A 15,169-nucleotide genomic window follows, 5' to 3' on the forward strand; every position below is an offset into this window, starting at 1 on the left:
TTCTTGACTTTAAAATGTATCTTTTCAATTGACAAACATCATATGTGTAATTCAGGGCACAATTCAAACGAGATCAAAATATTTGTTGTCTCTCGCCATTGACTACCATACAATATTTTTCCGAAATAAGGTCCCATGGTGGTCCACCGGAAGGGGAGGGGCTTAGGCTCTCTATAGACCTCCTGTAGCCCTGCCTCTTTTCAGCGCAGCGCTCGTTGTCTTTTGACTTCTGGTCTGTATTTTCGCAGCGATCTTAAGTATTTATGAATGAACGGCTCGTTTTAAAATCTTCCCGGTCGACTTACATTTTTTAAGACATCTGCTTTAAACATTACAATCCTCATGATAACTTTCGGTAACTTTATATTAATTAAATCCACTTCAAAAGCTAATTACTCCTGGACAGCAGCGCCAGAGATATACAGAGCGACCGCAAAAACGGAAGTTCAAAGACAATTCTAAAGATAGCGGCGCCCTCGCAAAATTACACAATAAAGAAATTATTTAAAACACACAATGGCTCTCTATTATCCTTCAAAACATTAACATGCTGAACACTTGATGTTGGTATTGTCCATCCACATATACATTATCAACATACAATAAATAGTAAACTATTCATGCAATCAGCACACCAGTAACTTCACAACAGCACTAGGCTCTAGTGATGATGTCACTGACCCGGCTCATCATCACAATAACAAAACACACAGATGTGACCCTGGATCACGTCACCAGTCTCGAGTCGCACGGGTATATCTGTGGCAATAGCAACAATACATTGTATGGGTCAAAATTATCGATTTTTCTTTTATGCCAAAAATCATTAGGATATTAAGTAAAGATCATGTTCCATGAAGATAATTTGTAAATTTCCTACCGTAAATATATAAAACATTTATTTTTGTGAGTGAATGCTGCACAATCGCCAACATAATGAACAACTTTAAAGGAGATTTTCTCAATGTTTCGATTCTTTTGCACCCTCAGATTCCAGATTTTCAATAGTTGAATCTCAGCCAAATATTGTCATATCCTAACAAACCACACATCAATGGAAAGCTTATTTATTCAGCTTTCAGATGATGTGTAAATCTCAATTTCAAAAACTTGACCCATGTGACTGGTTTTGTGGTCCAGGGTCACAAATGTTCAATGATCACAAACCTGACTCCTCTGTAAGTGTTGTGCTTATCAGCAGTGTTTGGGAACATTACTTTTAAAGCTTTACTCCTATAAAAAAAAGTAACTAAATTTGTAACTTAGTTACTTTTCATGTAAAGTAAAGCTTTATCTCAGCTGGCTGTGTCTCTCTCTGTCTCTTGCAGACCAATATAGCATTATGCTAGCTTGCTTTTTTCCCTTTTCTATTTTTAATTACAAATTCTATTTATTTATTTTTTCAAGTGTTTGACATAGTAATGCATCCAACACTATATCTAACTCACTCCTGTCATGTGAAACTCTGCTGATTCATGGCCATTGAGCATTCAGGAGCTGTCAATCACATCGTTCAGCGTGAGCCGAGACTTCTGCTGTTAATAAAGCTCATACACTGCATAATCAATCTCTTATTCACACCGTGTCTTATAAAGAGAGACTTCACGAGCAGGAGCGTGTTCTCTTCATTTAACAGATGTGTGACAGTCACATTTAATCATGGGAATGAGTCTGATGCATTACTGTCAAACATTTACAATAGAATAACAATGACAGGCAAACCCAGCATAATGCTCTTGCTCTGAAAGAGACACAGAGAACCACAAACGTGCAAAAGTATGCATTACTGTCCATAAAAAGTGACTTTACATTTTTACAATAATGCAATATTGTAATGAATTAGTTGAAAGTAAAGTTTCCCAAACTAGAGCTGTTTTGTGTTACTATTTGTGTTTAGCATATCTTATGCCTGGAGATTATTATTTTAAAACAAACAAAAGCCCAATCTCCAAGTCAGAGGAGTTCTGCAGGAATACATCAGTCACACGCGATACTCGCATTATTTTATTAGTAAGGATAGTATGATCTCTGTATAATATCAGTCTTTAAATGCAAGATATGTAAAGTGTACCTAAAGTATACTTGCAATAGTTCCACTTTAGCACTATCAAAAATACTTCAGTATATCTTTAGTTGAACTTCAGCACTTTCTGGATAACTAAATCGCATTAAGTACAAAATTAGTTTTTCCAATTTAGCAGACTTTAAGTATACCAATTTAGTATACTAAAAGTACAATTGCTGAGTATTTATAATAAGTACATATATATGTAAATCTATTTGTAGTATACTTAGCATAAAATAAAAGTATTTCAAATGCATTTTGATATTTATTTTCCACGAGGGTGATTGAGCTCATGTCTGCGCTCTGTTTTTAACATGTGTTTGAAGTTTAAAAGCGACTTGCTCACTGTAACGCAAAACTAAAATATGTGCATAACTCTCAGTTTTTGCAGAATACTCTGTATAGTAGAAAATGTATAGTAAAATACATGTTATGTGCAACAACCGGCCTACATTAAAGTAAAATTCACCCTATTTATTTTCTTAAAGTCCCCCTGTGGTGTAAATCCAGCTTTTAATGTTGTTTATGTGTCTATGTGGTGTTTTTAATATGCTTTAAGACAAACCATGTGTAAATTCATAAGTCGACTCCATTGCTGAGTATTTCCTCCTTAAAACTGCAGTGAACCAAAGACAGTCTCAAAAACACGCTTTGAAATCGCTGGTGTTTCTGACGTCACAAACTACCTTGTAACCAATCAGATCAACGTGTGATCGTCAACCAGTGGATCTCTGAGCTGAGTGAGTGAGTGGAGGCGGGGCACATTTGCATATTCATAGAGCCGCGCATACTAAATGAGGCAAGGGTGTCGAGTTACAGTCAAGATATTTTAAGACATCAAGAATTTCTTTGAGGAAAAAACATGATCAAAGACGAATTTTAAGTGATAAAATGATTGACTACAGGGGGACTTTAATGTATGTTACTGGTCTCTACTGTTATAAAAAATGACTTGATTGACTGATTTTTCTTAAATATTCACTTGTTATTGTTTCAAATGACGTCCCTGTATAGCTATTCTTTACAAAGCGAGTTAAATCAGTCATATTGTAAAGAGAGGCAAAGGTGATTTTAAAATGTGTTCCTCTCATTTTTAAGGTCATTCCTACGCCTCTGGTCAAAACTATGAAATGTATTTATCATAATGCACTGTACATTACTTCTCTCCTCATGCTCTTCAGATAAAGATGTCCCTGATTTGTAAGTTGCTTTGGATAAAAGAATCTGCTAAATGACTGAATGTCTGGTGTTTCCAGTCATTATCCTCACACAAACACTTCTAGCGCTCGGGTTTCCTCTCACACAGCTTGAGCTGCCATCTCTGTCAGATGCTCTCCAGCCTCCAGTATTTATAGAAAACCAGCGTTTTGTAGCTTCTCGAGCAGCATTTGCTGGAGTGACCCAGTTCTCATGTATGATGGGTGTAGAACCTTAACTTAAAGACAGAGTTTATAGGTAGGCTTACAGGAAAAAGCATGTGGTGAACAATAATGTGTAGTCTGAACACTTACTGTAGTCTATACTATACAACACTGCTCCATGGTTCATTATCCACCTTATTTTGCACTGTGAAAATGAGATATTGTCTGTGAATGTGTGACTGTCTGATTCTGTGGGTAAACAACTAGTGGAATAACAAAGTGCAGTAAACAGTAAAACTATTTGCACGACAAACCAGTGTTTACAATTACTTCAATGCATTAAAATAATATGGTAAGAAACACCAGTTTGCAATATCAATCAGCATAACGAGCTGTTTTGTACAGATAAGAATAACTGGAGGCGGATGAGACCGGAAACTAGACACGTTCAGTTTACAAATGGCCGCTCTGAACTGATATGGTAATAGGGAGAAGAATGGGATCCGGAAAGACATATTCAAACTTCAGAGATTAAATCAACTGTCTTTGCTCTCCATGCCATTTTCCACCAATCTTCCTTTTCCAGATCCCATTTTTCTCCCTATTCCCATTGCATATCCGTAATAAAATGAGTCTAACATTATTTCAGTCATGACAACTCTTGAAAGAGTTTTAGCATTGACTATGTCAGTGTTAATAGATAGACAAGCATCAGTCCCGAAGCAGATCTGGGCAGGTGGAGCTGGGGAGGCGGAGGGTTCAGAGGACAGATCTGGGCAGGTGGAGCTGGGGAGGCGGAGGGTTCAGAGGTCAGATCTGGGCAGGTGGAGCTGGGGAGGCGGAGGGTTCAGAGGTCAGATCTGGGCAGGTGGAGCTGGGGAGGCGCAGGGTTCAGAGGACAGATCTGGGCAGGTGGAGCTGGGGAGGCGGAGGTTTCAGAGGACAGATCTGGGCAGGTGGAGCTGGGGAGGCGGAGGGTTCAGAGGACAGATCTGGGCAGCTGGAGCTGGGGAGGCGGAGGGTTCAGAGGTCAGATCTGGGCAGGTGGAGCTGGGGAGGCGGAGGGTTCAGAGGTCAGATCTGGGCAGGTGGAGCTGGGGAGGCGCAGGGTTCAGAGGACAGATCTGGGCAGGTGGAGCTGGGGAGGCGGAGGTTTCAGAGGACAGATCTGGGCAGGTGGAGCTGGGGAGGCGGAGGGTTCAGAGGACAGATCTGGGCAGGTGGAGCTGGGGAGGCGGAGGTTTCAGAGGACAGATCTGGGCAGGTGGAGCTGGGGAGGCGGAGGTTTCAGAGGACAGATCTGGGCAGGTGGAGCTGGGGAGGCGGAGGGTTCAGAGGACAGATCTGGGCAGGTGGAGCTGGGGAGGCGGAGGGTTCAGAGGACAGATCTGGGCAGGTGGAGCTGGGGAGGCGGAGGGTTCAGAGGTCAGATCTGGGCAGGTGGAGTTGGGGAGGAGGAGGGTTCAGAGGTCAGATCTGGGCAGGTGGAGGGTTCAGAGGTCAGATCTGGGCAGGTGGAGCTGGGGAGGCGCAGGGTTCAGAGGACAGATCTGGGCAGGTGGAGCTGGGGAGGCGGAGGTTTCAGAGGACAGATCTGGGCAGGTGGAGCTGGGGAGGCGGAGGGTTCAGAGGTCAGATCTGGGCAGGTGGAGCTGGGGAGGTGGAGGGTTCAGAGGTCAGATCTGGGCAGGTGGAGCTGGGGAGGCGGAGGGTTCAGAGGTCAGATCTGGGCAGGTGGAGCTGGGGAGGCGGAGGGTTCAGAGGACAGATCTGGGCAGGTGGAGCTGGGGAGGAGGAGGGTTCAGAGGACAGATCTGGGCAGGTGGAGCTGGGGAGGCGGAGGGTTCAGAGGACAGATCTGGGCAGGTGGAGCTGGGGAGGCGGAGGGTTCAGAGGACAGATCTGGGCAGGTGGAGCTGGGGAGGTGGAGGGTTCAGAGGACAGATCTGGGCAGGTGGAGCTGGGGAGGAGGAGGGTTCAGAGGACAGATCTGGGCAGGTGGAGCTGGGGAGGAGGAGGGTTCAGAGGACAGATCTGGGCAGGTGGAGCTGGGGAGGCGGAGGGTTCAGAGGACAGATCTGGGCAGGTGGAGCTGGGGAGGCGGAGGGTTCAGAGGACAGATCTGGGCAGGTGGAGCTGGGGAGGCGGAGGGTTCAGAGGACAGATCTTGGCAGGTGGAGCTGGGGAGGCGGAGGGTTCAGAGGACAGATCTGGGCAGGTGGAGCTGGGGAGGCGGAGGGTTCAGAGGTCAGATCTGGGCAGGTGGAGCTGGGGAGGCGGAGGGTTCAGAGGTCAGATCTGGGCAGGTGGAGCTGGGGAGGCGGAGGGTTCAGAGGACAGATCTGGGCAGGTGGAGCTGGGGAGGAGGAGGGTTCAGAGGACAGATCTGGGCAGGTGGAGCTGGGGAGGAGGAGGGTTCAGAGGACAGATCTGGGCAGGTGGAGCTGGGGAGGCGGAGGGTTCAGAGGACAGATCTGGGCAGGTGGAGCTGGGGAGGCGGAGGGTTCAGAGGACAGATCTGGGCAGGTGGAGCTGGGGAGGCGGAGGGTTCAGAGGAACTCTGACACTGAAACACTGAACCTGACAGCAGAGGCCAATCAGCTTGAGTCGTGCGGTGATGATGTGATTGTAAAGGACCGATCAGCCGGCGCCCTCTGGAGTTTCACGACTGAACTATATATGCAATAAATGTTACATAATGGATGTATAACTGAAATTGCGTTGATCGGATGGGCTGAACGTGTGAAGCTCGTTCTGTTAGTTCTCTTCCTGCACCTTTGAGGATCTGTCGCTATTTACCGATACAATATTTATACTGTAACTGGCAGAATGTTTTCGCTCGATGCATAAGCAGGGATCATTGTTTGTTATCTGTAAGCCATATCTGTTTCCGTACGCCACTTCACACGCATGAGCTGTGATTTATAAACACACATGACGGGAGAATGTGTAAGTGCATCTGTAAGAAACTCTGATCCTGCGTACGAACATTCTGGAGACAGAACAGTTTAACGACACCGATGATGATCTGAGGAACTGATGAAGGAAAACCACTTTATTATTAATCATGAGTCCTAATCATAAATACAGTGCATGTTCACAATAACAGTTTAAATACATAAAATAATGATTTAAACCCTGTTTTACTTCTGATATACACATTTAGATTAAATATGCCATTCTTATTAATGGACTTAAGCTCTTAAATTACATGAAATCATTTCAGAGAAGTTACAAGATTTTTTATATTCTAATGAATAGAAATATTAGTAGTGGATGTGCTGCTTTTGAACACTTTTCCTGTCGCATGCTGTGTGTTAATGTTTGCTCAGCGCATTCACACAAATAATGATCAATAATACACAATAAGGCCTCTATCTGTTTAAATTAAAAAATATAAAGCAATTAAAAATACTATTTGGCCAGTGGAAAAGTTTGAGAAAAACTTTCTCTTAAATGTATTTTATACTATTTTGATTTATTTATTCAAACACAAGGCGAGGATCGGCTACTAAATGATTTTTAGTAATGTAAAGTGATGCACATCCGTATCTCATATTCTCCTAATGTCTTGTACTGTTAAACATGGGATCACGTGGATGAATATGCATATGCAAATGATATGCAGATGAGGATATGAGTAAAACGAGGCGTTGTACGCTCATATATGGTTATTTCGGGGAGGAGACACGTGCGCACAATCTTCCTCTGACTGGGATTATAAAGGGAATTCTGCGCAGGTTCTGGCGTACGCACGCTTTTATACGTCTGAATATTTTTTGCCGTACGTCATTTTTGGCTTTCGGACGCACATACACTTTTAGTAAAGATCCTACACACAGGTTTATAAATGAGAGCCCAGATCCGGCCCACATCCGGGCCGTGTGGAATCCCTGTGTTCCAGATGTGGGCCGGATCTGGGCCGACACTATGTTGCAGTCTGGGTTGTATAACCCGTATGATATTCGGCTGTGGACAGCGTCTTCTGGTGCGACGCAGGAATTAATTTACGCACACACTGCATTATAGGTATTCTCTGGCGGTTGTACACATGGTATTGCGGTGCATTATGGGATTGAATGAGTGCACTCAATAATGTATACCACAACAAAATGGCTGTCTCTTCAAACTGTGAGTGTATTCAACACAGCAAGTGCACTTTTCAGAAAACCTCCTCGAGTGTTCAGTGGATCTGTGGCTCGATCATCATCAGGATATAATACATCATATTCATCACATTTTCAACCAATGCATTAACAGATTTGATGGCAAGACGGATCTGAGGCTGTATGGGACTTCACATGTGTAATCATCCCATATCAATGTGCTGACAGCATGTTTGTCATAAATAAATGGCTTATAACACAGTTAAAGCTTTGCGTGATATGCTTGATCCTGTAATTGGCATATTCTGCAACTTTCATAATCATACTTACAGTACACTACAAATATGATTTGCAAAATGTTTCATTGCAGTTCTGTATAGGTGACAGCGTTTTAACTGAGTTTCAGGAGCCATTATTAATAAAGCCAGATGGTGAAAAACCCAGAGCAACCCGGATGAATCAACACTTCGATGGAAGAAAAACACAGATGTGTTGTGTAGTGAGTGTGTGAATGAGTGAGTGATGATGGCTATACCTTAAATAAACACAAATAGCTCATCCTATTATTAGCATCTCACGCTGGAGATCAGATATAGACTGATGTAAATATGAGTCATGCTGAACTGAAGAACGGATGAATGAGTCGCTGTATTGCAGTGCTATCAATTCTTCATGTGAAAGCACTTACAGTCGGAGCTCCTCTCACCCTCCATCACACACACACACACACACACACACACACATATATATATAACACACCGACAGCCATTTGCAGAGAGGAAGAAAAACTCGCGGACGGTGATATCTGAAGAGAAACAGACTCATGAATACACACGAGTATTATTTACTTTATTGCTAATCGTTTTATTAACAGAAAATAATCTGAAATCATGTGATTTGAGTCATTAGATAGACAGGTATGTGTCTGAGTATATCCAGCAGACTTCTATAGCAAACGTGCAACCAGCCACGAATATGACGCTGTGTTTGTAATTCTTCATGAATGCAGCGCGCGCGCCCGAGACAATATTCAAACGCGTGACAGTAAATACATGTGAGAACAATTCTCATCTCATTCACACGATCATATACAATTCTCTCTCTCTCTCTCTCTCTCTCTCTCTCTCTCTCTCTCTCTCTCTCTCTCTCTCTCTCTCTCTCTCTCTCTGTGACTGTTTGGAGAAAAACAAAAAGTTAAATGAGGATTGTAAATTTTATTCAATAATTTGCTAAATTATGAGAATTTATGAGTTTTTGTGTGGATATATATGGGTATTTGTGTACATTTGAGAAAACAGATAGCCTATGTGTATGATATTTTATTTCTTTATTGTAATTTTTATGTTTTTTTTTTTCAAATTAATTAATTATTTTATTTATTTTTTATCTAAATAATGAAATTAAATATATATATATTTAAAATTCAAAGGATTTGTTGTGGTTAAATTTGGGTTGAGAAATGTCGGTGTAAATAAAGGTGTGTTAAAGGTCTCTCTCTCTCTCGGTTTCTCAGTCATCTCGAGGCTCAGGTGTGTCGATCTCTGATCTGAACACGTCAGCACTTTGATATCGCTGTCTTTAATGCCCTGTTCTTGTGTTCGTGTTCAGAGATCGTAGCCTAGAAACGAGCATCAGCATCAGCATCATCATCATCATCATCATCATCATCCTCCTCCGTTCCGCTCAGCTTCTCGCTGTCAAACCTTGATCATATTCGATGAGGAACGCGAACGCAAGCATGCATGGCCTTTTAGCGTGTATATGTAGTGCAATAACGCGGTTCTTACCGATGCACCCCCGCCCTGGGTTCGAGTCCAGCCCCGGCCGCTGCGCCATTGACGGGCTTCAGGATCTGTCCAGAGCCCAGCGGTGCTGAACCAGTCATGCCCAGCACAGCGGCCCCTTCCCCGGCCTCCAGGCTCGCCTCGTTACCCATGCTCGGATCCGGCGAGCAGGCCGATTATGTTTTCTATTTATAATAAAGTCAGGGAACGCAATTATATAAAAAGATCCGCTCAGCGCCGATGTTCCTCCGCCATCATCATCATCACTCTCTCTCTCTCCTGCGCATTCAGTGCGCTCGAGCTCGGGTGGGAGGAGACACACACATCCAGCAACTACAGTACGCGCGCGTGCACGCCTCACATGCATATACATCAATGCATATATTTATATATGCACATCTACTTCCAGGTCTATATCATCAACATCATATACTCGCTCTTATATTGTGAGTCGAAAACTAGGGCAGAAAATCTCCTATTAAGCTTCACGTGGGCTGCACTTCCACAGGCAATCCAGAAAGCTTTTAGTCTTCCTTCTTCAGCACAGTCATTGTGGTTTACCGTGCTCTTATGAGTGGTCACTGCGCTCTTATGAGATCTTCAGGCTATACAGCAGTAATGTATAGCCTACTCTCTGAGTGTAGAGAATCAGCTGGCATTGCATAAGCTGCGCGTGAATTTCAAGATGTTGACAGGATCTGCTGATGCTCGAGCGCAATAACTCATTACACACACACACACACACTTCCAGTGCAGCACATAGACAGGTTACACAACATAAGTTAATTCCGTTTTTTTCTAGTAATAAAGTATGTTTGCAAGCAGTTTAAATCATAACATTTAATTGAAATTTAAAATGAATTAACTAAAATAAGTCATTAAACCTAAATCGGTAAAATGATCTGTATATGAAGCACCTGACGGATCTAAGGCTCTATATATAACACTTTATTCAGTGCAGATTGTCAGTGTTTACCACTAGAGGACATCGCATCCATTAATGCTTTTAGATTTGTGGAGTAAAAGTAAAAGTTTTTATTTTGAAGTAAAAGATAAAATTGGGGTAAGATGGGTCACCCAGAATTGGCTCTGTTACTGGTGTTATATATATATATATATATATTTTAAAATGTAATAATTATTGTAATTAATGGGATTATTATTTATTATTTCCATGAATTAAATGTACATTTCAGACATCTTTGCATTCATTAAAACCTATAATTTAATGAAATCATTAAATTTATTTCTATTATGACATATCTTCAATTAAAATATGGGCAATTAAATATGCAAATATTCATACGCCTGTACATAAAGTCAGAATAATTTTACCTTTCAGATGAATCTCTTTTCCTGTGATTCTGCTTTGTCTGTCATTTGTTATTCAATTATTATCAACTAAATTGTCAAAATTAAATTTGAAATACAATAGTTCATTTAGTATTTTACATTAATGACACTTTAAAAATATATACAAATATGAATAATTAAATCAAGTCATTTATACATTCTGTAAAAGTTCCAGTGGAGACCATCTATTTGACATTTTGTGCTATAACAAGTAAATGAGCAAATGTTTCGATTTATTTCCAGTAATAACACACTGGCTGACGCATCATTATAACCCTGCACATGATAAACTTATATCCAAATATGTTACGGTTTAAAAGTAAATGCACATTATTATTAGGGAGGGGGCTTTATCTTCCCCCATGTGACCCTATAAATCAGGTAAACATCGAAATGTTTGTTAGTACAGTTATGGCGCTTTCCCACTGCATGCTACGGCTCGATACGGCTCACTTACATAAAACCACCTCAGCTGAGGTTCCAAGTGAGCCGTAGTGATGCTAAAATGTGCACTAAAAACTACTGTTAAAATTTACGGTAAAAAATGGGCTGTAAAAAATACAGTGGCAACACCTTAGGTTTTCGAGATTTAAGTTTCATTTACAGTAAAAAACACACATTTAATTAACTAATATGATGTTAATTTAGCAATTTTTTGAAATAATAATATCAGATTTGAACCATTGTAATACACTGACAACCACCAATCACAGTGGTGATGAGTCACATGATGAATCAAAGCTCATCACAAGTAGCACAAGAAGGACAATATGAACATATAGGAGGTCATTCCAGTGTTATTCACACAAACACTAAACACCATCATGGTAACACACATGAAATTAAAAAAATGCAATAAATATTAATTTAACAACATAAGATATAACATAAAATCCTAATGTACATAACTGATTAGAAAAAAACCTAAGAAAAACGAATAAGAAACATAGTTATTTAAACGAAAATACATCAAATGTGAAGTGTCACGCAGGGAATTGTGGGAATGTCAATTTACGTTTTTTCACTGTAAATTACATAATGACGTTCTTTTTCACTTTCAAAAACTGTAAATTTAATGGTATTTTACTGTAAAATTACATTAAATGTACGGTTCGATCTTATATCACCGTATAGTGTACGTAAACTTTTTTAACCTAGCATTTTTACCATTTTCATCTTTTACCGTTAAAATCACGATAATATTTTGAACTAGTACCTGGTACTTTTTTTGGCACCACCTTAGTTACGTTTCCAAGCAAGCCATAGTGATACTAAAATGTGACGGTTTAAACGACCGTCACACGCAACTTGAATAAAGAAACGACTGTACGGTGGTCAGTAGACGAGGTGTCGGCGCAACTATAATGATCAGTCTATAATCACACACTTTGAACCGGTTCTAAACTGCAGTGGAAAAGCAATCCGAGCCAAAGTGAAGCGAGCAGAGTCGAGTCGTGCCACGCCATAAGAGGTTTAGTAAAAGAAATATTATAGACTGATTTTAATGTCTTATGTATGTTAACTCTGAGTGACTTTGTAAAGCAAGTGGGGAACAAGTTACATTTACATTTGAGGAATACAACAAGAAATTCATCTTAAACTCTTATGCTATTATTGTTTTAATAATCTTGAATCAGAATAACTTCCTCTTGCAGCATCTCTTCTCGTCTCTGATGACTTTTTAAAGCAGTAAAGCAAAAAAAGCAGGCCAATCAAAAATGGCCTTTTAGCGTCACATACTTGAAACCCAAAGGTAGTAAAGAGTCATATACCCACAAGACCGTAAATAAAACACATGACAAAATCTACAATTTGTAAATGTGCAGTGGCTAAAGAGAAGATGCTTATAATGGTGCTTCCATATGAATCACTGGCTTTTCTAGGTCAATGTTGCTCACATAATCAGGTCACGGTGAAGGAAGAATGCAGTTCCTGAAATGGGTTTAATAGAGGAGTTCGTTCAAGCACATCACAGTCTAGCTATCAAAGCAGATTTATAAGGAGAATCCTACACTTAGAGAAGATTGCCTTTAATCAGGCGATTTAATCTCAGTGTCAAGCTCAACATGTACTAAAATACTCAAAGCTTGGTTTTCCCTTTCACAAGAAATTGCAGCATCTCAAATGTTGGTTTGGTGGTTCTGACACCAGCATTCGTGCGTATTAGATGTACAAATGTTTACGGATACTTATTTAATCTAATTCTGAATTCATGGAATTAATCGGGAATTAATCATATAAATGATGAGTGAATGGAGCAACATCAACCATGAGCCTGCTTCGTGACTGAATACAGGTCAAAGTCTAGGCTGATTTCAATAGATGGAAAAAGTGAATTAAAACGGCGCACGGACAGAAAGAGGTGCGGGGCCGTCCGAAGCGCCCCTGGCTTCAGCATGTGAGATTATGTAATGCAACTGTTTCCTGTTTCACAAGTGCATCGTTCAGTGGAGCCAATGAGACGCACAGACACAGATCATACACACCCACACGCTGGATACAAACAGAGAGGAGAGATGAGGAGAGGAGAGGAGAGATGAGGAGGAGAGCAGAGGATGGGAGGGGAGAGATGAGGAGGAGAGCAGAGGATGGGAGGGGAGAGATGAGGAGGAGAGCAGAGGATGGGAGAGGAGATGAGAGATGAGGAGGAGAGCAGAGGATGGGAGAGGAGATGAGAGATGAGGAGGAGAGCAGAGGATGGGAGGGGAGAGATGAGGAGGAGAGCAGAGGATGGGAGAGGAGATGAGGAGGAGAGCAGAGGATGGGAGAGGAGATGAGGAGGAGAGCAGAGGATGGGAGGGGAGAGATGAGGAGGAGAGCAAAGGATGGGAGAGGAGAGGAGAGATGAGAAGGAGAGCGGAGAGATGAGGAGGAGAGCAGAGGATGGTAGGGGAGAGATGAGGAGGAGAGCGGAGAGATGAGGAGGAGAGCAGAGGATGGTAGGGGAGAGATGAGGAGGATAGCAAAGGATGGGAGAGGAGAGACGAGGGGAAAAGCAGAGGATGGGAGAGGAGATGAGGAGGAGAGCAAAGGATGGGAGGGGAGAGATGATGAGGAGAGCAGAGGATGGGAGGGGAGAGATGAGGAGGAGAGCAGAGGATGGGAGGGGAGAGATGAGGAGGAGAGCAGAGGATGGGAGAGGAGATGAGAGATGAGGAGGAGAGCAGAGGATGGGAGAGGAGATGAGAGATGAGGAGGAGAGCAGAGGATGGGAGGGGAGAGATGAGGAGGAGAGCAGAGGATGGGAGAGGAGATGAGGAGGAGAGCAGAGGATGGGAGAGGAGATGAGGAGGAGAGCAGAGGATGGGAGGGGAGAGATGAGGAGGAGAGCAAAGGATGGGAGAGGAGAGGAGAGATGAGAAGGAGAGCGGAGAGATGAGGAGGAGAGCAGAGGATGGTAGGGGAGAGATGAGGAGGAGAGCGGAGAGATGAGGAGGAGAGCAGAGGATGGTAGGGGAGAGATGAGGAGGATAGCAAAGGATGGGAGAGGAGAGACGAGGGGAAAAGCAGAGGATGGGAGAGGAGATGAGGAGGAGAGCAAAGGATGGGAGGGGAGAGATGATGAGGAGAGCAGAGGATGGGAGGGGAGAGATGAGGAGGAGAGCAGAGGATGGGAGGGGAGAGATGATGAGGAGAGCAGAGGATGGGAGGGGAGAGATGAGGAGGAGAGCAAAGGATGGGAGGGGAGAGGAGAGAAAAGGGGGAGAGCAGAGGATGGGAGAGGAGAGATGAGGAGGAGAGCAAAGGATGGGAGAGGAGAGATGAGGGGGAGAGCAGAGGATGGGAGGGGAGAGATAAGGTTGAGAGCAAAGGATGGGAGAGGAGAGACGAGGGGGGAGCAGAGGATGGGAGAGGAGAGATGAGGAGGAGAGCAGAGGATGGGAGGGGAGAGACGAGGGGGAAAGCAGAGGATGGGAGAGGAGAGATGAGGAGAGCAAAGGATGGGAGGGGAGAGGAGAGATGAGGAGGAGAGCAGAGGATGGGAGGGGAGAGATGAGGAGGAGAGCAGAGGATGGGAGGGGAGAGACGAGGGGGAAAGCAGAGGATGGGAGAGGAGAGATGAGGAGGAGAGCAAAGGATGGGAGGGGAGAGGAGAGATGAGAAGGAGAGCAGAGGATGGGAGGGGAGAGATGATGAGGAGAGCAGAGGATGGAGGGGAGAGATGAGGAGGAGAGCAAAGGATGGGAGGGGAGAGGAGAGACAAGGGGGAAAGCAGAGGATGGGAGAGGAGAGATGAGGAGGAGAGCAAAGGATGGGAGGGGAGAGGAGAGATGAGGAGGAGAGCAGAGGATGGGAGGGGAGAGATGAGGAGGAGAACAGAGGATGGGAGGGGAGAGACGAGGGGGAAAGCAGAGGATGGGAGAGGAGAGATGAGGAGGAGAGCAAAGGATGGGAGGGGAGAGGAGAGATGAGAAGGAGAGCAGAGGATGGGAGGGGAGAGATGATGAGGAGAGCAGAGGAGGGAGGGGAGAGATGAGGAGGAGAGCAGAGGATGGAGGG

General features: G+C 43.2%; 1 protein-coding gene across 1 annotated transcript in view; it reads right to left on the reverse strand.

The window, feature by feature from the left end:
• Nucleotides 1-9,610, reverse strand: part of bsna (bassoon presynaptic cytomatrix protein a) — a 57,207-nt gene extending 47,597 nt beyond the window's left edge. The window contains 1 exon segment of the mRNA XM_084086545.1: nucleotides 9,320-9,610. Coding sequence (XP_083942671.1) covers nucleotides 9,320-9,468 — 149 coding nt within the window. The 5' untranslated portion in view covers nucleotides 9,469-9,610.
• Between the last annotated feature and the right edge of the window lie 5,559 nt (nucleotides 9,611-15,169).

Source organism: Abramis brama (assembly GCF_963993115.1).
Source record: "Abramis brama genome assembly, chromosome: 16".
Taxonomy (NCBI): Eukaryota; Metazoa; Chordata; class Actinopteri; order Cypriniformes; family Leuciscidae; genus Abramis; species Abramis brama.